Source organism: Sus scrofa, chromosome 9, assembly GCF_000003025.6.
Source record: "Sus scrofa isolate TJ Tabasco breed Duroc chromosome 9, Sscrofa11.1, whole genome shotgun sequence".
NCBI lineage: Eukaryota > Metazoa > Chordata > Mammalia > Artiodactyla > Suidae > Sus > Sus scrofa.
In genome coordinates this window covers 67,814,364-67,841,801 of record NC_010451.4, presented here as the reverse complement: position 1 = coordinate 67,841,801, position 27,438 = coordinate 67,814,364, and the positions used below count along the sequence as shown (strand labels likewise).

Here is a 27,438-nt window from a genome sequence, read left to right as displayed (position 1 = left end):
TTAAACTGGTCAATTTGTGAACTATTTGTTTAAAAGAGATACTATTCATTCATTCCTCTACATATTTCAGGGCCTAATCTTTGTTATAGAATTTTTTGCTAGTGCTTATGTGCCTGGACCTCAGTAGCTTAACTCTTGCAAAAGTGGTCATGCTGATTCATGTTTTACTATATCATATCAGCTTTATAAAGAGATGCTATATTTGGATTTTTGAAAAAAAATCATGAACTGAGATGGAGTGCATTGTCTATTATGTTAGTCACTATTCCTTGTAAAATAACACCTGTGCTAAATTACTTTTCTATTTTTACAACAGATAAAACAAGCTCCTCCTATAGAATAATGTTTATTTTCACCAAACCATATAAATATGTGATCCATTATATTTCCTACTTTTGCTTGACTGAAAATAAACTCAACCAAAAAGACTATATTAATTAAATTGTAGTGAATTTACTTCTCTTACTGATTTTGATTTTTCATTTTTATTTTAGCGAATTTAAATTATGCATATCTACAATAAACTGATATTTTTTATAATTATGAAATGTGTAAGTATCCACTGGTAATGTGCTAAACATAGCAGAAAGAAAAATTACTTAAAAGAACTCTTTGGGGGACTTCCTGCTGTGGCAGAGCAGCCTGAGTATCCAGCATTGTCACTCCGGCAGCTTGGCTCACTACTGTGGTTCCATCCTGGCCCCAGAACTTCCACATGATGCAAGAGCAGGAAAAAAAAAAAAATGGAACTCCTTAACAATAATAAACTTCAGTTATATAAATAACCATCATTTGCTGTTTATAAATACTGATAGTAAGGGATAATTGATGTTATCCTTTAACCTAGAACCATTAGTGGAGTTCCTGTCCTGGCGCAGCAGAAATGAATCTGACTAGGAACCGTGAGGTTGCAGGTTCGATCCCTGGCCTCACTCAGTGGGTTAAGCATCTGGCGTAGGCTACAGCTCCAATTCGACCCCCAGGGTGGAAACTTCCAGATGCTGTGGGTGTGGCCCTAAAAAACAAACAAACAAACAAAAAGCAAAACCTAAAACCACAGGTATCAGAAAGTTGAAGATTTGCTAAAAAATGATTAAGACCTATTCAAGTCACTATTTGTAGATCAGAAGAATTTTGAGAAAACAGTGTTCATGTTTTGGCCCTTTGCTTCCTTAATGAGGGAGAAAACTGGCAGCTCAATTCACTGTCTCCATTCATATGTTTTACTTGAAAATCTGTGATTCATCAACTTTTTTTTTCCATTTTTTTATTGCTCAAATGAATTTATCACATCTGTAGTTGCATAATGATCATAACAATCTGATTTCACAGGATTTCCATCAAACAGCCCAGGCACATTCCCCCACCCCCCAAATTGTCTCCTCCGGAGACCATAAGTTTTTCAATGTCTGTGAGTCAGCATCTATTCTGCAAAGAAGTTCAGTCTGTCCTTTTTTCAGATTCCACATGTCAGTGAAAGCATTTGATGTTGGTATCTCATTGTATGGCTGACTTCACTTAGCATGATAGTTTCTAGGTCCATCCATGTTGCAAAAAATGCTGGTATTTCATTCTTTTTAATGGCTGAGTAATATTCCATTGTGTATATATACCACATCTTCTGGATCCACTCCTCTGTCGATGGACATTATTCATCAACTTTTAATCCCCAGGCTCTCTCAGAGAGACAATGAGTCACACACATATAGTTTGTTTCCATGTAGTCAGGGATTAATGTTTAGCAGCAGAAATTTTGTACTGATCTTTTGTTCAGCTGCCTTAGTACCAAAGAGCATCTCATGTCACTCTTTATTCATGACATAATATTCAGCACATACTGTGGGCACACCTTTAAGGGAACTACAAAGATGAACCTATCAGAGAGGAAGAAGAATCATTCCACGTAAAACAAGGAGACAAATGTGATGACTCTGCTTTCTAGGGATGGGAACAATCATTTCAAGAAAGAAAGTAAAAGCTCTCAGTGTTGACTTTAATCTCATCTTGCATGGTAGTAATTCACATTAATAAAGAATCAGGCAGGAGCCTGGAGGGGTCCTTCTTAGGAGAAACTGGACAGCAGCAGAGAAGACGTCAAGAAACCCTGTGTTTCAGGTTTCCTCTGAATGTGTTAGGGGAAAAGCCAGCTACTGAAAGAAAGGCAGAAGTTCCTATCTTTTTCATGCAACAGTCCTCAGGCAGAAGTGTATTTAGGTTAGTCAGCAGCTCTGTCCAAAGAAGTCATCCATGGATCGAGTCCCTTCCTCTTTGTTGCTCCACCATCCCCGAGGGTGTTGTCCTCACCAGCATGGTGGAAGCTCACTCACAAGCACCCTGTCAGCATTTCAGTCCCCACAGGGTGAGAGAGGAAGAGGAAGGTAAGCAGCTTCCTTTTCAGAAAAGGGACTAGGAAGCTGCACCCTTTGGGAGGTTGCTCCAAGGGAGTCTCTTTCTCAGGAGTCATTCTCCCTGTTAATATTTAATAGGAGTGAGAGTAGTTCTCTTACTTAAAGCAAGTAGGGGGAAATGGATACTAGGAAACAATTAACAGCATGTGGTCTGGCCCCCAACAACAAAAAATAGCTCACTGCCTAATCTTCCTGTATATGGAGAACTTAATTAGCTTTTGTGTGCCTCACCCTTCAAAATAAACATATGATCAAGAATCATCATCAACAGGAGTTTCTTATGCAGCTCAGCTGGTTAAGAATCCAACATTGTCGGAGTTCCCGTCATGGCTCAGTGGTTAACAAATCCGACTAAGAACCATGAGGTTGCGGGTTCGATCCCTGGCCTTGCTCAGTGGGTTAAGGATCCGGCATTGCTGTGAGCTGTGGTGTAGGTTGCAGACACAGCTCGGACCCTGGGTTGCTGTGGCTCTGGTGTAGGCCGGCAGCTACAGCTCCGATTGGACCCCTAGCCTGGGAACCTCCAAATGCTGCGGGAGCGGCCCAAGAAATGGCAAAAAGACCAAAAAAAAAAAAAAAAAGAATCCAACATTGTCTCCGTGAGAACGTGGGTTTCATCCCTGGCCCCGATCAGTGCATTAAGGGTCCTGTGGTGCTGCAAGCTGTGGCATAGTTTGCAGATGTGACTCAGACGCATTGTTGCCAAGGTCCTGGGGTTTTGCATGCAGAATGCAAGATGTTATACAATACAAAATACAAATTAAGTTTTCATTTTACTCTCTGAAAACAAAATTATTACAAGGTAAATGCATAGTGTTTAAGATATAAACTGACTCAAACAGCACTTAACAAAATAAATAAGGAAGTAATGTTTAAAATTATTTAATAAGTGAGACTTGGTGGCAAGAGGAGTGAACACCTGATAGTTGTCTATATTTAACCCTAAGGAATTCATCAACATCCTCTCCTCTGGACCATGCAGAATTTGGAAGTCCATAAAAGGAACCACTTCAGGAAGCTACAGATATAAAATGGACATCTGTTTGAGTTTATTTTGCTTACAATTATAGAGCTGCTGCTAACATATGCTGACAATTCCTTTTTGTTTTGTTTTTAATTTCCATGTGATAAATCTCCCCACTTCCTGATAAGGCAATGGAAATTATTTTTCTGTATGTTCTAAAAGTTCTTTTTAACATTTCGTGTAAATAGGCTCCCTTGCTTCTTCAACTCATCACCAATGACCACCGCATCGAACCAGTGGCCCTCTGGGAAATCATTCTGATGAGGCAGTTTTGTTGACTTCTTTATCTCACCCACATTCTTAACAGTCCTAAATGTTCATTGGTCATATTTTCAGTGAATAAAGTGGAAGAGACCATCTGTTCTCTACCCACACCCCTACACTGGAGGTCACTACAAGCAGTCTCTTAGGTGCCCTTGGCTCCCAGGATTCCCATCTTCAGGAGTGTGCTCATCTGGTCCCTACAATGAGGGTCAGATGTCCTGGGGAGACGATCAGTTGGAGCAAGAAGTTTCCAATGAGCGGAGTGGGTCAGAGGATAAATACCTCAGGTCCTAATCCTTAGCAGTACATTCTGAGTTGTGTTTCACACACCTTCAGAGGCAGTCAGCTTAGCTGAGCTCCTGTTAGCAACAGCAATAATCTCCTCAACCATGCTCCCTCTCCAGTGGTCCTCCCTTCCCCATCTTCTATCCACTTGCTCACCGTGCTTTCTGGGATCATGTCTAAGGACACTCATTACTCACAAATCCTTGACTCAAAGAAACCAAAATAAACATCAGCCAAACGGAACGCCTCATAGCAGGAGCAAGTGATGGCTTTTAAGGCCATGGATGAAGTAGCTTTCTCTAGCAGTTCAAGCTCCTCTGTATCATCTAAGGTCTAGTGAAATCGTGCCACATACCATTGTCTCATTGGAGTGCATTTGGGGAAATTAAAGAAAAGAGGCCAGTGTGTACAGAAGAGCGCTGGGATAACCAAAGGAGCTGAGATAATGGGTTTGAGAGAGGATACAAGTGTTGGAGAAAGTGGTGGGTGGAAAGAGTAAAAGCTTCTGAATACACTGAGACATAAATATGATTAATATGGGGTTTCTCCTCGTGTGGAAGATAATTGCTCGAGCCGTTTTCTATTAAGGGAAATGAGGATAAAATCAGGTCCAAGACTTGAGAGCACGCCAGTGGCTGCTGCGCGGGCTTTCACGCAACAGGATTTCAGTGTTTGTTCTCTGAGGATAGAATCAGAAGTTCAGACACAGACATAATTCCCCTTATTGTGAGACTATGGTCAAGAAGGAGCATGAGTGGGGCACAGACGAAGTGCATGGGGGTTTAGAAAAGGGAATGACTGCTTCAAATGGGGGACAATGGACCAGGCTTTTAGGTTGCTTGGTATTTAATCTAAATACTGAGCCCCTGAGGGCTGTATGTGTGGAACTGTGGAATAAAGGCAATCCAGGGAAATGTCTTGGTATGATTCCAAGTCCATATGTCCATGGTCCCTATAGTAAAAGTATTAACCTTATGTATGGATTTATTTAGGAACTCATTTGATGGGGTCTTAAATGACCATGAAGACAAACAGTGTGATATGTGAAAATTTATTATGATAAATTTTTGTGCCAAAAGGATGGTAAAGTTGATAAACTAAAGTGATCCATACTGAGTTAAAGGTAGTATGGCACTTTTTATCTCCCTCTTTTGGGAAAAATTACAGTGGTGACTCCTCGGGGAATTGTGTTGCCTGTTTCTTTGTCACTCCAGTAGTTCAACCTCCAGGAACAGTCTGTACAACTCCAGGGCTGTAGTTACCTCCTCTGGATTTAAGAGACCCTGCATGAGTTTCCAGCCTGCAAGCACTTGCTCACAGCCATTATGGACAACCTAAAAGGGATTAAAAAATCAATTTTAAGAAATCAATTTTCACACTCACCAAACTGAAAGTTTAAGATTCCTTCAGGAGGCTTCACTGAAGACAGCAAAATTAGAATACCAGACCTTTTCAGGCACCTATGCAAGGAACAGGTCTACAGAAGCACCAGGGAACATCTTCAGGGGCAACTGAAGGGATAGATCTGATGTCTATGCAGAGGCATGGAATTTATTATAGAAAATACGGGGCAGGAAGTCGGGTCACTTAGATCTATGAAATCCTCCTCTCTAGGGGCTTGGTCCTTCTTGCTATAAAGTAAGAGAATTAGAACTTGCCTTTAGAGCTCACCATGTGTTTTCAGGGTAAAAGTGCTGATTCCAAAAGTGGTTTAAACAACTCAGAAATGAGTCCTAATAAAGGTCAGATCTCAACAATATTGACTAGGACAGTACTTTGGAGCAGGTGCCATGTTTAGAATGTGATTGAACTCCCTGAGCTGTGTGCCACTTACCCACTCACACTTGGGCACATCTGGGTACCAGGTTCTGAACTCTGAGCAGGTGATATTTGGAGAACCAACCACACCCTAGCTAGGGTCACACTGGACAGTGGCATTTTCAGGCTCCACATACTGATTTTTGTCCACAGACAGAGTTCCATCTTCTATCTCTGGTTTCAGACACAGAGCTGAAGTGGAAACAAAATTTTGATCATTCTATGATTCTCAGGATACGATCTTACAATAGTAAAGAGTACTTGGCAGGGGGTGGGGAGAAACACTGTTAATAAGTTATACCTGCATCCCGAGAGTTGTTCTTTATCCTCATTTATTGTAAGACTATAACAATAAAATTAATAATGATAATATTAATGTTATTTTACCTACTACTATCAGCAAAAACACTGTTATTATCTCCATTTGGCTGTAGAGAAAAACCACTAACGCAAAACACTATTATTATCTTCATTTTGCTGGAGAGAAAATTAGGTGCAGACAATTAGTGTGACTTGTCTAAGATTGCATAGCTTTTAAGTGGCATGATTATGATATAAGTCTAGGTATTGTGGTCCTAGAATCTGAGTTTTCAGAACTACTGTACCTCAAGACCTGGTTTTTCAGGACCCTAAGTATGTAATTTTTATTCTCATACCCTTAGTGGCTTCCTGTATTAAATAGAAACAAAGGTGGGATTTAGACCCTTGAGTTGCTGTTAGCAGTGTGAATCAAAGATAATAATAACAAGCCATGCCTAATCTTAACGGTCAACCAGAAGTCTCACATCAGGTCAATTTCTCTATGAGAAGGTGATAACATGCAGCAGATACTAATGGAAATATCAGATACTTCAAGGATGTTTGGGACTTCCTAAGTGTCTTCATTCTAACTTAAGTGGGTACTCTAAGGAGGATTTGCTAAATCCTCACTGATTCTCCAAGACTAAAGATTGTTCTAACACTTAAGTTATGAAAAAGGTAGCACTGTCAAGCAGATGGGAAACTATGATCAATTTAATAAGTGGTGCAGGGTTGATTGACTATTTATTGAAGGAAAACACATTTTGACTCCTATTTCCCACCATAAGCCAATAGGAATTCCAAATGGATTGATGACGTCAGTGTGAAAGCTAAAACAATAAAGCTCTGGAAGATCACATAGCAGAATATTTTTGTGACATTTCAGAAATTTTTCTTAACGTGGACAAAAAAGTCTTGAACATTAAAATAAAGATGGAAAATTGAACTAGCCTGGAATGTAAAATTTTTGCTTATCAAAACTAGAACACTCATATACTACTTATGGAAATGTAAATTGTAAACATTTAAAAAAAAATTGGCATCATTTGCTAAAGATGAATATGCGCATACTCTCTGAAACAGCAATTCTACTCCTGTTTGTTTCTAACAGAAATATTTGCACAGGAGTTCCCTTTGTAGTGCAGCAGAAATGAATCCAACTAATAACCATGAGGTTGTGGGTTTGATCCCTGGCCTTGCTCAGTGGGTTAAGAATCCAGCATTGCCATCAGCTGTGGTGTAGTTTGCAGACACAGCTCAGATCTGATGGTGCCATGGCTGTGGTGTAGGGTGGTGGCTACAACTCCGATTGGACCCCTAGCCTGGGAACCTTCATATGCCACAGGTTTGGCCCTAAAAAGCAAAAAAAAAAAAAAAAAGAAAGAAAGAAAGAAATAAATATTTGCACATTTGTATCTGGAAGCATGCACATGACTGTTCATAATGCAATTTTCATAATAGCCTGAAATATTAAAAATTCAAATTTTGTAAGATACATAAAATGCGATATATTCAACCAAAGGAATATTATACTGTGAAAACAAAGAAAGTATCCTGACACATTGGAATATGCATGATTGTTCAAAACATCATGTTGAGACAAGAAGTCAGGCAAAAAAGAATACATGCATAATTTCCAAGATACAAAGTTAAAACAAATTTATGGTGTTCAAAGAGTGGCCTCCTTTGGGGAGGAAATTCAGAAATGACTGGGAGAGGAAATTCAGAAATGACTGGGAGAGGATGTGTGGAACACTTCTGGGATGCTGGTCAGGATAAGACTTCTTAGCCAGAGTGAAAGTGTCATGGGTATCACTTTGTAATAACTGTTGACCTGTACACCTCAGAATTATACACAGTTCTGTAGAATCTTATATTTAAATTAAAATTGTTACTAAGACAAAACAAAAAGTGGTTCTCTACATTACCTCTGAAAACATACTCACTGGTAGCAGAGACTAGCGTTCACAAAGCACAGTGTATGGCTGGCTCCTCTGGAGGCAGAAGCCATAGCATGAGGGAGAAGCAGTGCCTGTCCAAGGATTGGTTTCTTCGATCAGGGGTATGAACTGCCCATAGAAGAATGGATTAAAAAAAAAAATCCAGATAAGTAAGGGTCTCTCTAAAGAGCCCACTGCCTGCCAGAGCAGAGTAATACAAAAGTCTAAGTGTGAAAATATTGAAGAATCCCATCCAAAAAAATAATTATCCTCTTAATACTTCAATAGGAACTTCTTTTCCCCAAGTCCTGAGTTTTCTTTTTTTTTTTTTTTTTTTTTTGTCTTTTTGCTTTTTGCCATTTCTTGGGCCGCTCGCGCAGCATATGGAGGTTCCCAGGCTAGGGGTCCAATCGGAGCTGTAGCCGCCGGCCTGCACCAGAGCCACAGCAACGCAGGATCCGAGCTGCGTCTGCAATCTATACTACAGCTCACAGCAATGCCGGATCCTTAACCCACTGAGCAAGGCCAGGGATCAAACCTGCAACCTCATGGTTCTTAGTCGGATTCATTAACCACTGAGCCACGACGGGAACTCCCCCCTTTTTTTTTTTTTTTTTTTGTCTTTTCTAATAGACAACAAACAAACAAACATACAAACTCAAAAACAGCAATTGATTCACTCTAGGAAACTATTCCAGAAACTATTCTGGCCTATGTTTATAGCACAGAAAAAGCTGCACTGAAAGTTAAGTGGTTGAGGATGATGAGGTTAGAAGAGAGGAAGATGGACTATGACTCTCGGAATATTTGCATGATGCCGGATTTGGGTCTCTAAGACCTAAAGACAAGTAGATAGAAGGCATGTGTGTTCTTTTTCATAAATTATTAACCCCAAGATTGAGTTTCCCTTAACCTTCTGGGACTACCTGGCTATTTACCCGGATCATTTACTAAAATTTGTCTCCTTGGGTGGACCAGATGAAAAAGCCAGCCTGGAAGAGAAAAGCATATTTGGCTAATCAGAAGAGTAAGCTCTGGAAATTGTCCTCAAGAACTTCACTAGTCAGCTGACCTGGAATGACTCCTCCATACCAAGACTAGCCAAAATGCTTACCTCTCAAAAACAAATGAGAATAATTACTAAATATAACTAAATGAACTTCTTTGGAATACTGAAGAAAACAAAATTAAATTTCAACTTCCTATAGAGAAGACAAAAAAATAAATCTACTAAATGGTTGCTTCCTTTAGAAAGAGGAACCACGATGAAGAAATTTAAACGTTTAACCAGTAGTGTTATTAGCCTGCTTTTAATCTTGAAGCATTACATATGCCAGAACTCTGATTTTGATAAATGATCCTCAAAAAAACCTGTGACCTGGCTTTTACCTTCCTTATTGCACAGATGAGAAAACAGGTTAAAATAGATTAACTGTCCCCAAACGTTTCAGATAATTAGCAGTTAAGCCAAATTCTGAGCCCAAGACTGATTCTAAAATTCAAGATTTTTCTTTATGCCAAAAAATTTCCAGTTATGGGCCAAAAAATGTTCCCATTAGGACACTGAATCAGCCATTTGGGAGTAAATCAACACTGCTGGCCTTTACCCAATGGTATTCTCACCCTTCAGATGCTACTGGTGCTGCAGTTAAAGGCTGGGACCTGTAACCTTCTCTAGAGAATGTGCTTGTTGGCTCATCCTGATGTACCTGGAGTTATGCCTTGCCCCCTAGGAGTAACCAACATGCAACTGATATTGAGGTACAAAAGCCATAATTCCTTCCCTCAAGTCTGGACAACTCTGGTTAAATCTACACTCTAAAGCATGCCATGGAAACACACACACACAAAAAAAAAACCACAAACAAATGGAGTAAACAATATGCTACTAAGCAACCAATGAATCACTAAAGAAATCAAAGTAATTAAAAAATACTTAGAGACAAATGACAAGGTGATTCTCCACTTAACATGAGAATAGTTTCTGATAAGCTCCTTTCTCTCCCCCTCCTACTGCTATCATTCCCCTACAGTTGTTTTGTTGTTTTGTTTTCATTTTGTTTTTTTATCTGAGGGGACAGCATCAAACATTCGCATGCATCTGAACCTGTTCTGGAGAGGCTGACCAAAGAGAGTTTGTACCACAAGTGGATCTAGGAAGCAAACTCTAAGAAAGGGATCCTAGAATTGGATCATCCCCAGCCAACTGGCAATCAAGACCCCATCACTGGTAATTTGTGAATTATTGATAGAACTGGCTTGCTGTATCATTGTTGCTATGTGCCTAGTAAACTCTCGTGGCACATAGATGGAGCGAAATGCATTAGCTGTGCACTATCTCTGACATTGGAGAAGCATAATGAAAGTAGCAATTGTAATGGGTTTGAAATGGATTTTGAAATGGGTGGCTGAGTACCACCTCCCTGAAAATGAAAACCCAATACGATCAATCACAGTTCAAATATATGTGTGAAAGCTTGTTTGTGTTTAAAGAAAACCTTATTTCAGGTAGTTGGAGGCTAATCAAGTTAAGGAACAGGTGCAGGGTATAATCATAGAGAAATATTAGAACTTCAGCGCAAGTTCCTGTCGTGGCTCAGTGGCTTCACTAATCATCAAAGCAGTATGGTACAGGCACAAAAACAGACATATAGATCAGTGGAACAGGATTTTCATAGTGAGTGATAACTCATGTTATCCTTAAACCTAAAACTATTAGTATCATAAAGTTGAAGGTTTACTAAAAATTATAACACATGATTAGGACTTTTCACAGTCACTATTTGTTGGTCAAAAGAATTTTGAGGAAAACGTGTTTGTGTTTTGACCCTTTGCTTCCTTAATGAGGGAGAAAAATGGCAGCTCAATTCACTGTCTCTGTTCATATACAATGTTTTACCTGAAAATCTATGATTCATCAACTTTTAATCCCCAGGCTCTCTCAGAGAGACAATGAGTCACACACATATAGTTTGTTTCCATGTAGTCAGGGATTAATGTTTAGCAGCAGAAATTTTGTATTGGTCTTTTGTTCAGCTGTATTAGTACCAAAGAGCATCTCATATCACTCTTTTGTCTTTAAGGCTGCACCCGAGGCATATCGAGGTTGCCAGGCTAGGGGTCAAATCAGAGCTGTAGCTGCCAACCTATACCACAGCCACAGCAATGCAGGATCCAAGCCACATCTGCAACCTACACCACAGCTCAGGGCAATGCCAGATCCGTAACCCACTGGGCAAGGCCAGGGATCGAACCTGCATCCTCATGGATGCTAGTCAGATTTGTTTCCGCTGAGCCACAGCAGGAATTCCTCATGTAACTCTTTATTCATCATATAATATTCAGCACATACTGTGGGCACACCTTTAAGGGAACTACAAAGATGAACCTATCAGAGAGGAAGAAGAATCATTCCACTTAAAACAAGGAGGCGAATGTGATGACTCTGCTTTCTAGGGATGGGAACAATCTCATCTTCCACGGTAGTAATTCCATTAATAAAGAATCAGGCAGGAGCCTGGAAAGTCCTTCTTAGGAGAAACTGACAGCGCAGAGAAGACGTCAAGAAACCCTGTATTTCGGGTTTCCTCCGAATGTGTTAGGGGAAAAGCCAAGCTGCTGAAGAAAGGCAGAGGTTCCTATCTTTTTCATGCAACAGTCAGAAGTGTATTTAGGTTAGTCAGCAGCTCTGTCCAAAGTCATCCATGGGTCGAGTCCCTTCCTCTTTGATGCTCCACCATCCCCGAGGGTGTTGTCCTCACCAGCATGGTGGAAGCTCACTCACAAGCACCCTGTCAGCATTTCAGCTCCCATAGGGTGAAAGAGGAAGCGGAAGATAAGCAGCTTCCTTTCAAGCAGCTTCCTTTCAGCTGCACCCTTTGGGAGGTTGCTCCAAGGGAGTCTCTTCCCAGGAACCATTTGCCCTGATAATATTTAAAGGGGTGAGAGTAGTTTTCTTACTTAAACAGGTAGGGAAAATGGAATCTGGGAAACAACAGCATAAGGTCTGGCCCCCCGTGTATATACGACTTAAATTAGTTTTTGTGTGCCTCACCCTTGAAAATGGACATATGATCAAGAATTATCATGGACAGAAATTTGCAGTGAATAAATTTCCAGAGAAACTATTATTAGCGTCCTCTGAGATCTATGACTACTCTGCACATCCATAAAGAACAGAATACTTTTTTAAATGATAGGAGCTAAAATTGTCCAGGTACAATGTCAAAGATATAATCCCCAAAGACAGGAAGAAATTTTTATTTATTTATTTATTTATTTATTTATTTATTTATTGCTTTTTAGGGCCCCACTCATGGCATATGGAAGTTCCCAGGCTAGGGGTCGAATTGGAGCTGCAGCTGCTGGCCTACAGCACAGCCACAGCAACGCATGATCCGAGCCATGTCTGCAACCTAAACCACAGCTCATGGTAACACCAGATCCCTGACCCACTGAGCAATGCCAGATATCAAACCTGCATCCTCATGGATACTAGTAAGATTCATTTCCACTGTGCCACAACAGAAACTCCAGGAAATAGGAAGAAAATTTAATAAAATTATAGGATTAACAAAGTGACTGAATATCTACCCAGTAGGATACCTATAACGAATAAAGACAAAAATAGAGAGGAAAAATAAAATCACTGAAGAAACTATATCAAATGTATAGACGCTATACAAAATATCTCTGAAAAAGTGAATTCAAGTTTCCCTGTAGACATTAGACATGAACAAATCTTATAAAATCAATAATATAAATGACTTCTGACTTCTTCATCGCAATATTGAAAACTAACATACCAAGATGATACTCTTTAAAAGTTCTAAAGGAAAATTCATTTTAATCCAGTTTTCTACATTCAGCAGACATATCAATCAAGGATTCAGATGAGGACAGTTTAAACATTCAGGGGCTCAATATTTTACTTTCTATATGTCGTAACCTAGACATCTCCTTGAGGGTGTACTCCAGTAAAATGAGGCAATAAATCAAGAAAGAGGAGCACGTGAATCCAGGAAGCAAAGACAGAGTAGAAAGGCACGTAAGAGAATCCCCACCTCTGTTGAATATACTGAGCTGTATTGCACACACCTTCAGAGGGCAGGAAATATGGTTGAGCTCCTGTTAGTGACAATGATCCCCTCCACCCTGCTTCCTCTCTGGGGGTCCTCCCTTCCCCATCTTACTACCTACTCCCTCACAGTGCTTTCCGGGATCACTTCTAGGGACACTCCTTAATCACAAATCCTTGATCAGAGGAAACCAAATTAAACATCAGTCAAAAGGAATGTCTAGTAGCAGGAGCAGACATTACACCATGGATAGACACCGTCTATATTCTGTAGGGTTCTCCAGCAGGTCAAGCTCCTCTATAATGCCTTAAGTTTAGTGAAATCCTGCCACACAGCATTGTCTCATTGGAGTCCATTTGGGGATATTAACCACAGAGGCCAGTGTTCCCCATAGAGTTCTGTGTGCAAAAGAGAGATGGGAGAAACGAGGGAGCTGAGATACGGATGGGAGAGCTTTTAGAGGATGCAAGAGCAGGAAGACGTGGTGAATGGAAAGAATAAACGCCTCTGAATACTCCAAGACATAAATGTGATGGATATGGGGTTTCTCCTCATGTTGAGGATAGTTGCTCAAGCCATTTTATTTTTCTATCAAGGAAAATAAGAACAAAATCAGACCGAGGCTTTGGGAGCACACAGGTGGCTACTGAGTGGGCTTCCACGTATCAGGCTTTCAGAGGTTGTTCTCTGAGGATGGAGTCTGGGGGCCAAACATAGACTTAAATCCCCTTCTGGTGAGCAGAAGTCAATAGGGAGCATTAGTGAGGCAGAGGCCAAGTTCATGGGGATTGGGAAAAAGTCTGTCTGCTTCAAATAGGAACAGTGGACCAGGCTTTTGGCGTGTGTTGGTATTTAATCTAAACACATGAGGGATCTGTGTACGTGGAGCTGTGTAGTAAAGGCAATCCAGGGAGATGTCTTAGTGTAAACGCAAGTCCATATGTCCAAGGTTCCTACAATAAAATAAATGTATCAACTTTATGTGCGGGTTTGCTCATAGACCTCATTTCGCAGAGTCTAATGACCACAATGACAAAATACTTTGGATATAAAATTTTTAATCGAAAAAATTGTGTACTCTGTGTCCAGAAAAGCAAAAATTGAATCAGAAGATGGTCAATAATTCTACAATCTCTAAGCACTAATGATTAACAAGTTATCCTTTCTAGATTATTGCTGCAATGATGGTATAAAAAAGGTGGAAGAAGTGGTAAACAAGTGATCTACATTGGATTGAGAGCTGCAAGGCATGTTTTTCCTCCGCCTCTTTGGAAAAACTATGTTGAGTACTTCGCTTTGGCCTTCTTTTCCTTATCTATCTGAAGCTCCAGTAGTTTAGTCTCCAGGGACAGCTTATACAGCTCCAGGGCCAATTTTATCTCTCCAGGTTTGGGAGACACTGCATGAGTTTTTTGCCTTCATGCACTTGCTCACAGTCTTCGGGGTACTCCTAAAGGAAAAATAGGTGGTGAGTGGAAAGGCTACTCTCTCAAAAATGAGGGAGGGGTGGTTCCTGCTGACAAAGGAGGGGCCAGAGATTAGGACCAAGACCCACCCCAGGACTCGTGGGTGAGCAGGAAAACCAAGAAAACCTCAGGCCCCACCATCATCTCCTTCAGCAGGATCCAGCTCTGCTCTGACACAGCCTCCCAGAAAGCCTCTGGTGGGACAGAGACTATTTCTGCTGACCATACAGAAATGTAACAACAGTACGTTATGCAGTCTAGAAAAGTGAAGGCAGGAGTCAGAACACCCAGGTCTCTGAGACCCTCCAATCCAAAGAGGTTCAGTTTTCCCTGTTTCTCAAGGGACAGCAGGAAAACTTGCCACTCCTATCTGACCAGGGGGCTTCAAGGCAAAAGTGAGAGGTCCTTTGAAGGACCCAGAAATGAAGCCTGCTGAGTAAGACATCCCTTTCCCAACAGGACAGTCCTTTGGGGAAGGCACCCATTTTGAGTTTGACAGCACAGAAACTTCCTTGGATTGTGCCACTTACCCATTCACACTTGGGCACCCGTGGGTGCCAGGTTCTGTCTTCTGTGCAAGTGATAATTTTGGGACCAACCAAACCATAGCCAGAGGACACTGGACAATGACGTTTTCAGACTCAATATATTCATCCTGATCCACAGATAACTTTCCACGATCTATCTGTGGTTTCGGACACAAAGCTACAAAAAACAAATAAACAAAAAAACCCCATGATTTAAAGCAATTTGTACATCTGACAAAAAAATGTATGCATCTAGGGGACTAAGAATGAACTATATTTAAGTGTTGCTAATTGTTTTACCTTTATTTTCATCTTGAGAATAAAAACAATACTCATCAACATATTTATAGAGTATTGGCTATAGACCAGATCTGGCTATAGACCAGAACTTTATATAAGTATCTCATTTAAGTCTCCCTATTTGTCTAGGAGAAAGTGAGATACAGAGAAGTTAAACAACTTGCCCAAGGACATAACATTTTTAAATAACACACCAGAATATAAAAAGGGCCTATAACCCTAAATGCTAAGATATCAAAGCAACTATCTCTCATATCTTGATCCCTGAAAGGCACTAGATATGAAATTTTCCCTCTTGCCTATTAGCCTGCCTTGGGCAATGGAGGCAATGGTGGCAAACACTCCCTGGAGTCGTGATATTAAACCTGTGTGCACATAACAATCAGACCCAATCTTGACTCTTGTCCCCACAACAGCTGGCAAACTAGGAGTCCCCACCACACACCCACACCCTGAACTGGTGGTGTCCTGCACTGGCTCTGATGGAAATGCCTGTGATTTCATGACGCTTGGAATTAGCCCATGACAACCTACATTCCTACTAGACCAACTTCCCATGGAAATTTTGTACAGACCACAGCTACACTCAGATACAGGGTACTCCCTGTAGCATATTTCTGGAAATACACAAGAAATTGGGAATAGGGGCTGCCTCACAAAGGCTGAATTTTGCACCTAGGAAAAAGATCGAGGGGAGATTAATATTTCTCTGAGCCCTCTCTACTTTTTGTTTCTGGTACCATCAGAATGGAGTAACTATTTTCAATCAGTCCAATCAAATCAAATGGCTTTTTGCTGCCTCTGGCAGGGAAGAAATTGTGCTGTCAACGCTATCATGACAGTTCTACCCACTTAGCTCTGAAGAAGGAGCTGGAGTTACCTTTACATCGAGGGGCTGCAGGTGACCAGCGTGAAGAACGACAGAAGAGTCTGTCCTCTCCAACCAGAGTGTATCCTTCATCACATTTATATACAACCTCATCTTTTTTTATTCCAAAGAGCGCAATAACTTGTGTATGATGTCCATGGGCAACCACAGGAGGATTATCGCAACCTTGAGGAGGGACCAAAACATGAGAGAGCATCAGTGTATAGAATGCATCTAATAATACTTCCCGGAATGTGTGTGGTTTGGAGGCAGCTTCCTTCAATGCTTCCACATTCCTTGCCCAGAAGATCACCCAGCTAAACCCAGGACCTGTGATGACTTTCTGTAGGGCTGAGGCTGGGAAACCATAGAAAGGCTCCAATGAAATGACAAGAACTTAGGACTTCATCTTATTGACAAGTTCACGGCCCTTGATATTGTTTCAGAGCCATTTGGGCATGAAGGCTGGATTCCTCCCAGAGCCACGTTGTGTTAGCTCTACACTCCACTGATTTCAGGCTAAATTCAGAGATGTATATCTGAGAGACACTGTAAAGATGCAAAATCAATTCACAATCTCTGACACACTGCTCCCAAACAAACCTGTCCATCTATGCTCCCAAGAATATACCTACTGTCTTCTGAAATATTTTAGGAGTTCCTGCTGTGGCACAGTGAGTTAAGAATCTGACTACCATGGCTTAGGTCACTGTGGAGGTGTGGGTTTGACCCCTGGCCTGGTGCAGTGGGTTAAAGGATCTGATGTTACCATAGCTATGGCATCGGTTGTAGCTCTGACTCAGATTCAATCCATATGAAAGGAAGTTCCATGTGCAAACATATGAAGAAAAAATAATAATAAAATTAAAATAAATAAAATATTTTAGAAAAGAGTCATATAAAGAATAAAAATGGTGATAAAGATGGCAGAGGAGTAGGATGTGGAGCTCACCTTCTCCCACAAACACATCAAAAACAATCATCTACATGTAAAATGATTCATACAGAACATCTATTGAACACTGGCAGAAGACCTCTGACTTCCAAAAGGGCAAGAAACCCTCCACATAACTGGGTAGAACAAAAGGAAATACAAAGGGATAGAGAGAAGAGGGAAAAAAATGAATCATGAAGGGACCAGCACTCCTGAGAGGGAGCTGTAAATGAGGAAAGGAATCTGCACCCTGAGGGGCCACCAACTGATGGGGAGATTAGCCAAGACAGAGCAGGAGCCTGAAAGCCTTGGAGAAAAACATAGCAGCTTATCTGAGGAGGAAAAAGCAGAGAGAGGTGCACATGCCACTGGTACCACCTTTGGGCACACCTCAGACTGACTCAGGCAGGCGCTGGGCATTGGGTTACAGAGATCAGTTCTGGGGAGAGGACTAGGATTGGCTATGTAGAAATAACCAGAGAGGGCTAGGGAGTGGTGCATCATAGCCAAAGGAATGCAGGAGGCCTGGGTGCACCAGAGTAGCAAGGCGCCATTGTTGGGGATGGCAAGTGGACAAGGAGTCTAACCACCATAGACTCTCCCATGAATAGTTCTCAGGCAGTAAGGCACCTCTTGCACAGCCTATGGGAGGGGGGTGAGAGTAAACCACTGAAACTCTCTTGGACTCCAGAGGTGGGTACAGGCCACCATCATTGAAGCTTCCATGACCAGGAACAACCTGAGGCCCAGTCACATCGGGGGTCACTGCCACAGAGGGCCCTGAAACTGAGTGCCACCTATTGCCCTCACCTCCGTGGAAATGCACATGCCCCACTGTAGCCACTGGTAAGGGCTATGGGTGTTTCCTCCACCTCCTTGAGGGTCCCTGCCACCAAAGTCCAGAGACCAGGTGCTGCCACCCATTGCCCCCACCTCCTGAAGGTGGGTGCAAGCCTTATAGCTTCAAACCCCCTATCAAGGGGATAATAGCTTTCACACACTGAGGAAAGAGACAGCAAGCATCCAAATCAAAAAGAGCCCTCATGCCAAAAGAAAGAAAAAAGAAAATAAATAATAAGCCCTCACAAGCTATGCAGGGACAGTCCTGAATATAAATAGCTCTCTAAGACTATAGTAGATAATTGTTTTCTCTAAACTCACAGAGTAAGAAAAATATCAGCAAAATGAAGAAGCATAGCAAGCATTCCCAGTTAGAACAGGAGAATCCCCCTGAAGGAGCAAACACTGAAACAGACCTCTGAAGTCTAACAGACCTCTGCAGTCTAACAGACACCAAGTTTTAAAAGGAGGTAATGAAATACTGAAGGAATTAATAATGGCTGTCAAGAGTAACACAAATTACTTTTAAAAGGGGCAGAAACTATAAGGAGGAGCCAAGAAAAAATAGAAAATTCATTTGCAGAAGTGAAAGCTGAGTTAAAGGAATTGAACAGCAGAATGAATAATACAGAGGAATAAATAAGTGACTTGGAAGATAGAATAATGGAAATCATCCAAATCAGGACAGCAGAGAGAAAGACAAATTTAAAAAGAAAAAATGAAAGCAATATAAGACATCTATGGGGTAATACAAAGCAGGCCAATCTATGCATAATAGGGATTTTGGAAGGAGAAGAAAAAGAAAAGGGGATTGAAAATATATTTGAAGAAATTATGGCCAAAACCTTCCAAATCTAAAGAAAGAAACAGATATCTAGATATAGGAAGCACAGAGGGCCCGAAGCAAGTTGAACCAAAACAGACCTATGCCAAGATATACTAAAATAAAAATGGCAAAAGTAAAAGATGAGAGGATTCTAAAAGAAGCAAGAGAAAAAAAAGAGTTAATTATAAGTGAACCACCATAAGGCTATCAGCTGATTTCTCTACAGAAACACCACAGGCCAGAAGAGAGTGGCAAGACACATTCAAAGTTCTAAAAGAGAAAAATTTGCAACCTAGAATACTCTAACCAGCAAGATAATCTTTTAAAATATAAGGAGAAATAAGGAATTTCTCAAACGAAAACTAAAAGAATACAGCAATACTAAACTTATCCTGAAAGAAATACTGAAATGCCTCCTCTAAATAGGAAAGAAATAAGAAGATATAGGGTGGAAATCACAACTGGAAAGTAATCACTTAAATAAGCCAATATGCAGATCAAAAAGGAAAAAAAAGTATTTGTGAAAGTGATGGTAAACATAAGGAACAACAAAAGGATAAACAAGAAGATGTCAAAAAAGGACATCAAAATCACAAAATGTGGGGAAGGAGGGTAAAAAAAATCTAGACTCCTTTTATTAGAATGTGTTTGATTCTATATGACTATCAGTCTAAAGTAAGCAGATACAGATTCAGTTAACATATTTGAAAAAGAGGGCAACCATAAATCAAAAACAAACAATAGATTCACTAAAACCAAAAAAGAAGAGGACAAAAGCATGAAATAAAAGGAAATCATCCAACCTAAACAAGAAAAAGTAAGAAATGAAAGAGAAACATAGAATCAACTGAAAAAAAAAGTTTAAAAAAGCAATAAATACATATTTATCAATAATTTCCTTAAATGTCAATAGGCTGAATGCTTGAATCAAAAGACATAGAGTGTCAGACTGGATAAAAAGACAAGAGCCTACAATAGGTTGCCCACAAGAGACTCACCTTAGGGCAAAGGACACATATAAATTGAATGCAAGGGGATGGAAAAAGCTAGTTCATGCAAATGGAAAAGAAAAGAAAGCAGGAATTGCAATACTCATATCAGACAAAATAGACAAAAGGTATCCAAATTGGAAGAGAAGTGGTAAAATTTTTGCTATATGCAGATGACATGATTCTATATAGAAAACCCTGAAGGCTCCACACAAAATTACTTGAACTGATCAGCAAATTCAGCAAAGTAGCAGATACAAGATTAACATTCAGAAAGCAGTTGCATTTCTGTATACTAACCATGAAATATCAGAAAAAGAATATATAAAAATATCTTTTAAAATCACACCAATAGGGAATGTAAATTGGTACAAACACTATGGAAAACAGTCCTCAGGAAACTTAATATATAACTACCATATAATCCAGCAGTCCCACTCCTAGATGTATATTCAGACAAAATTTTCCTTGAAAAAAAATACATGCACCTTTATGTTCATTCCTGCACTATTTACAATAACCAAGACATGGAAACAACCTAAATGTCCATGGACAGAAGAATGGATTAAGAAGATGTGGTGCATATATACAATGGAATACTACTCAGCCGTAACAAAGAATGAAATGATGACATTTGCAGGAACATGGATGCATATAGATCCTCATACAAAGTGAAGTAAGTCAAGAAGAGAAAGACAAATGCCATATGATATCACTTATATCATATTAAAAAGAGAAAGACAAATGATATATTTTAGATATTAGGAATCTAAAATATGACAGAAATGAACCTATATACAAAGGAGAAAGAGACTCACAGACAAGAACTGAGTTGTGGTTGCCATGGGGGAGGGGGAGGGGAAGGAGTGGGATGGACAAGGAGTTTGGGGTTAGTAGATGCAAACTATTACATTTAGAATGGGTAAGCAATGAGGTCCTCCTGTATAGCATAGAGCACTATATCCAATCCCTTGGAATAAATCATGATGGAAGATAATATAAGAAAAACTATACATACACACACACACACAACCAGATCACTTTGCTGTACAGCAGAAATTGGCACAACATTGTAGATCAACTATACTTTAATTTAAAAATGTGAAAAATAAAGAGTAAAAATGATGGCATACATGTTGGCATAATAGGCATGACACGACATGGAGCTGAGCACCTCTCTGAAAGGGAACACTGTCAGGGTCCACAAACACTGCCTGAGAAATATAAATAAAACATTGGGAATGTCAGGTAAAATATTACCATCATAGACTATAATATTTTACAATATATTCCTGTAAGTACTATCCAAGGGGGCCTCCTCGAGGCATGGAAAATGTGATGCCCACAATAAGTGAAATTCTAATGCTGAAATTGCCATGGCAGGGATAGAAGGAGGGATTAAGTAACTCAGAAAGTGAGCATGCTGAAGTCGATATATCACACACATGGTGGAAACCCCAACAGATGATTATGTTGCCTGGGATGGCGTAGAGAATACATTTACCAAGGTCAGAAGGAATTCTCCAATGAAAGGAGCCCCAATGTCAAGGCCAGACCTGATGATAGGAATGCCATTAACGAACAAGCTTCAGGAGTTCGCCGTGGCACAGCGGAAATGAATCTGACTAGGAACCATGAGGGTGCAGGTTCTATCCCTGTTCTTGTTTAGTGGGTTAAGGATCCAGCATTGCTGTGAGCTGTGGTGTAGGTTGCAGACACGGCTTGGATCCTGCATTGCTGTGGCTGTGGCCTAGGCTGGCAGCAGTAGCTCTGATTAGACCCTTAGCCTGGGAACTTACATATGCTGTGGGTGTGGCGCTAAAAATAGCAAACAAGCAAACAAAAAACAAGCTTCGCTTTGAGCAGTAGAAGTCTGACAAGTGTTCGTATGCTTTAGAAGCTAAGTAAATGTAACTATCACAATATGTGGCAAATTAGAGAGACACTCAGAGGTGCCTCAGAGTTAGGAAGATGGTTAAAAGAGCGTGGCATTCATAAGGGTAAAAATAGACGAGCTACCAACCAAGATACTACTCAACTTGTACATTAAAAGATAGTACAGGAGACTGATGGCATTTGGTCCAATAGCAAGTGTTAGTACTCTGCTTAGTTTCTAGACCTGTGCCAGTAGTCAGGTCTGGAGATCATCAACTGAAGAAAAAGACAATTTCCAGAAGTAAAGATACTACAGCACCTCGGAAAGTATGCACAGTAGTGAATGCCCTAGTCTTCCAAAAGACCTCTGTCTATTTAAACAGGTAACCGTGCATGCATGAGAGATGCACAATAATCCAAGGATTATTGGACAGAGAGCTTGACCTGACATGGACCTAGAACCATCGTGGCCCCCCTGTTACACTACTTGGTGGCCATTTCCATTATCTTTGAAAGGGTAAATGGGAGAGACATATTTGGTCACAGGCACAAGCCCCATACTGGGTTCTTGGCCTATGAGGTAAGAGCTCTCTTATCCAAGACAGCCCAGTAGAAGACATTTATGCTATCTATATCCTCCCCCTTGAGGAAAAGAAGGTAGGTTTTTTTAAAAAAAATAATGTACCAAGGGGTAGGAAAAAGGTAGAAATTAGTGCCACTCTTAAAGAACTAAAGATTCAGGAGTGGTCATCATATCTCCATGTACTTCACCAGTGTGTCTACTACAAAAGTTAGGATTCTGGAGAAGTACAGTAGACTCTTGAAAGCCCAACAGCATTTTAGCCCCTACTGTAGCCACTGCATCAGATGTGGTATCTTTGCTAGAACAGATTTATGTGGCTTTGGGTAAATGAGGCCACTGATTCAGCAGAGGCCTCCTTCCCATCCCTATCAGAAAAGAGGGCCAGGTCACGAACGGTTGTATACCCGTGGAAGGGTCAAGATCATCTATTTGCATGTTTAGCCCTTGGCCATGGTAACTCTCCTGCCCTGTCATAATAGAGTCTGAAGGTATCAGGACCATGTGGACATCCACAGACTATCACATTGATCCAGCATATCAATGGCATCATGTTAAATCTACTGAACAAGCAAGAGGAATGATGATGATCCAGAGTCTGGGAGAGAGAGAAAGAAGAAAAGAAGCTCAGAAAGGCAGGTTCAGGAATTCCCTGATGGCCCAGTGGGTTAAGGATCTGGTGTTATAACTCCTATTTCTCTGGTCACTGCTGTGGTGGGGGTTCCATCCCTGGTCCAGGAACTTCCACATGTCCTGGATGAGGCCAAAAAAACAAAATGAAAAGAAAGACAGGTTCAAGTATATTTGGGCAGATCTTATACTGTAGGTAAAGGTATATGGACAAGTAGAAAGGAAGAGAATAAATACCAAGAAATAAAAGGTAATAATTGAAAAGTATAGCTTATCTATTAGACGTGGCCTATTTTCATGGATTCAGAAAAGAAAAGAAAACCAGAAAGTCAATAGTTTGGGGGAAAGAAGAAAATTGTAACGGGGACAATGCTTTTTAACAAATTCATCTACTCTGAGAGTCATGCAGGGTATACAATGTATGGTATGTACAGTATAAATGCCATGTATAAATAATCTAGTCGTTTCATGTATTATCTCATCCAATCATCCCAGATGCCCCTAAAACATCCACATGAACATCTTCTCCACTTTTCATAGCAGAAAATAGACCCAGTAAGAGGTTAAGTATCTTGTTCCAAGGAGAGCAGTTAGTGAGTACCAAAGAAAGAATCCTGAGGTCTGCCTTGCTCAAAAGTCCGTATTCTTGGAGTTCCCATCATGGCTCAGTGGTTAACAAATCTGACTAGGAACCATGAGGTTGTAGGTTCAATCCCTGGCCTCGATCATTGGGTTAAGGATCTGGTGTTGCCGTGAGCTGTGGTCGCAGACGCGGCTCGGATCCCGCATTGCTGTGGCTCTGGCATAGGCCAGTGGCTACAGCTCTGGTTAGACCCCAGCCTGGGAACCTCCATCTGCTGCGGGTGCGGCCCTGGAAAAGACAAACAAACAAACAAAGTCCATACTCTTTATGACTTCAGAATACACTCTCTAGCAGTTATTTAGTAGTCTATAGATACTCTCCATATTTATAATTTTTCCTTTTTGAGAGCAGGGAATGTGTAAGTATCTTTGTGTGACTTTGTGACTCCAAAACAGTGTTCCCTATGCACACATTTAGGATTCACAGATGGCATTTTTTAAGCTTAAAATCAAACACATTAATAGAAAATGTCTTTTAAAAAATTAACCCAACAGGAATTTCTATCATGGGTCAGTGGAAATGAACCTGACTAGTATCCATGAGGATGCAGTTTTGATCCTAGGCCTCGCTCAGTGGGTTAAGGATCCAGCATTGCTGTGGCTGTGGTGTAGATCGCAGATGTGGCTCAGATCTGGCATTGCTATGGCTGTGGTGTAGGCCAGCAGCTACAGCTCCAATTCGAACCCTAGCCTGGGAAGCTCCATATGCTGTGGGTGCGGCCCTTAAAAAAAAAAAAAGAAAAAAAAAGAAATTAACCCAGCAAATACTTATGTAAATTGATCCCTATGTCTCCAGCAGACATGGATGCACATGCTTGCAATATTGTAAGAAAAATAAGTCATCACCACTGAATAACAAAACCATAGTCAGTTTATAACAATCAGTCAGTTTATAACAATGTGTCCAGAGACAAGGAATGCCAAGCAATGGGTTTAAAGGAAGGAAAGACAAAACCAAAGGGGAAAGGATAGGATGACATTTCCCAGAGGAAACTGGAAGTATATTTAAAGTTTGGTTTTAAAAAAATTGTTCTGATGGCTGAGATGCAGGCAGAGATTTTGTCTTAGAGTGATGATTTGAGCAAAGGCTTAGAGGCAACAGAAAGTTTTCAATAAAGGATAAAAAAGAGGTAAGCTCAGGAACCCGAGTGAGATGGATTTGGGCCTATCTTCCTTACCGTGTCAGCAGTAAGGTGGGATTTTGAGGGAATTAAAAAGGAGAGGATAAATACAAAGAAACCTGAGGGAATCATGACCTGTCTCTGTGACTTATTGGATGAAATCTACCTTTACTGGCTCTTGAAGGAAGAGGGGTCGTGGAAGGTCAAAGTAATGTGCTCAAGGTCAAGGTAACGTGCTCAAGAGAGACAAGGACAGTGTTGGAGTTCAGAGAGCTTTGGAAGAATAACGGATTAGCCATTTCAATTTCCGAGAGTAGGCTCACCCAGAGTATGTGAATTATTTTACCTCACCTTAAAATTTCCCTCAAGGGATCCATCATTATGATGTAAAAAAACTTCCAAAGTAAAATAGTTTTTTGAACCCCCTCCTCTGTAGTAAAATAACTCTGAAGTCATTCTGAGACATTAAGAAAGTCCATAAAGCCTGAGGAGCATGAGAACATTCCTGGGCATTAAAAATTAATCTTGGCAAAGGATAATAAGGTGGCATTTTGGGAATCCACATTCCCTGTGCTTGGCATATGATCCTTGCATCATCGAAACTGGGAAAATGCACTGTATCCCATGAATAGGAAACAGAGTCCCCATTGAAATGAACAGAACTATTGGTGAAATCTCTTCTCAGTTGAGCGACTTTGCCATTCTATGCAAAATGCTCTATGTTAAATGCTCTAATAGATGATATAAGAGATGTGTAGGTAAATATTTTAAGATATTCTTAGAAATTCTTTCTTTAGAAGACATCACAATGGCAAATGAATAAAAATGTTACTATTTGTGGCATGTTCCCATTTACAAACTAAAGCAATTGCTCATATCTGCATTTCTAACAAGCACTAACCTAGTGAGACCTGCAGGTCCTTGCAAACCCTTTCAGTGCTCACTGGTTAGAGACAATGAATCCCTAACTTGCAATATAAGACCTTTCACTTATATAATGTTTTTAGTTTATACAGTGTTTTATAATTTTACTCTAGTAAATTCACTCATTATTTGCAGTGATGTAAAATTTTACTTTCTGGATAGCAAAAGTTTTCTGCTAAACCATTCATGAAATTAAAAAAAAAAAACCTATAGAAACATCAATTCTTTAAGAATTTAGGTGGATCCACTTAAATACAGTACATTAGTATAAAAGTCAAAAGGTTTTTCTCTATGGCTAGATTAGCTTCTCAAGGATTTGTAATATTTTTCTTTCCAAGTAATTATAACCTATATCAGAAGGACTAAAACTATTTGAATGTATTTCTTAATTAAATACTTCATTGTACTTCAAAATTGCACTGAATGAGAGACACTTGGTTATATTTAACCAATTTTTATTCAGAGATTCTTCTCCATACCTTGATTTAAATGCTCCCTTCTTCCCTCCCACCTCTGTACTCACCACACAGGACAGGTGTGCAGTGCAGGAGAAACAGGACCCCAAGGAGGCACAGTGCTGGGAAAATTCTCTGTAAATTGGGAGGCATGGTGCAGAGTCTCAGATTCAGTGTCCTCAGACGCCTTGAATCAGTCTGAAGTGGAAACTCTAAGTCAGTGGTAAATTGACGCCTGACCCAAGGAACTCAATCTGGGCAAGGCCACAGCTATGAGTCACCCAAGGGAAGAAGCAGAATGGAGTCAATCAGGTACTGGACAGGACCTGAGGGGGACAATCCAATGAAGTTCCAGGTCTTAGGGAGAATGATGTAAGGGCAATTTACAATCTTAGCCCTGTGACTTTCTCACTGTCCTGGCTTGTCTGCCTATAGACACCACATCTCCTTCAGTAATCAAGAAACACTAGGAAAATGATCTAATGTATGTGGCAGTTGCTTCAGGGAACAGGGAGAGCTGCTGAGGTAGGTCTTTACCATCTGTCAGGGGTGTTAGAACTTCATTCACTAGTATGAATTCCCAGTAGGAAGGCAGAATTGCAAAAGATTTATGGCTAAATTTTCTCCCTAAATTCTTCACAGACTAGTTGGAATAGAAGAGGCATGCAAGTCTACAATTGTGAAAAGATAAAAATACAGTCCAAATAACAATTCGTCCCTCAGAATTTGTTTCCTTGAGTAGCTATAGCACCAACTCATCAACTTTGGGCTTAGACTAGTTGGAGAACGAAGGGAAGTTTCTCAGACTGTTGTTACAGCACAGATACAGTCAAATTAAAGGGAAGAGAATTTGTCCATTGTAAATGAGCAAAGGATCATGACAACTTCAAGAACTTCTGCATTGCACTTTATATCTCTGGAAAAAAGCACTAAATGATTAGGTGCAAAAGACATATTTGTTAACTTCAGGACTTATTAATAAGTCTTTCACTCAGATTATTTCTTTCAGTAGCTGCAAAGGGCACAGGTGAAGTTGGAAACCTGGACTTCATGTTTTCCCCCTTGGACAAGCTGTGGATATTTGCCACTTGGAGATACACTGATACATAGATATTCACCCACAAGAGATGGCGAGCACCGGAAAATGTCCAAAAGTGACCTTCACCACCCAGCTGATCTGTAATGAGTGCAAAATGAAGCAAACACCAATCAAATTGCTTAGCTCTCAAAAATAAAGAGGAACATTCCCCAGAAATAAATGAGTGGACTCCTCTCAAATATTGATGACAGCACAATTAAATCATTTTATAAAGAGGAACTAGAATAAAATCTGAGTATGTCAGA

At 40.4% G+C, this 27,438-nt stretch overlaps 1 protein-coding gene and 1 long non-coding RNA gene across 2 annotated transcripts; both read right to left on the bottom strand.

Annotated features, from left to right (window-relative positions):
- LOC106504944 lies at window positions 4,989-8,366 on the bottom strand. The gene is made up of 3 exons (XR_001298907.2): window positions 8,046-8,366; window positions 5,816-5,991; window positions 4,989-5,315 (listed from the first exon to the last, which is right to left on the bottom strand). It is a non-coding gene; the product is annotated as an uncharacterized LOC106504944 (long non-coding RNA).
- Window positions 14,293-26,258, bottom strand: C4BPA (complement component 4 binding protein, alpha). Its single transcript, NM_213942.1, is given in 6 exon segments — window positions 14,293-14,498; window positions 14,501-14,567; window positions 15,114-15,198; window positions 15,201-15,288; window positions 16,291-16,464; window positions 26,163-26,258. Coding segments are annotated over 6 exon segments (603 nt in total). The 5' UTR covers window positions 26,248-26,258; the 3' UTR covers window positions 14,293-14,394.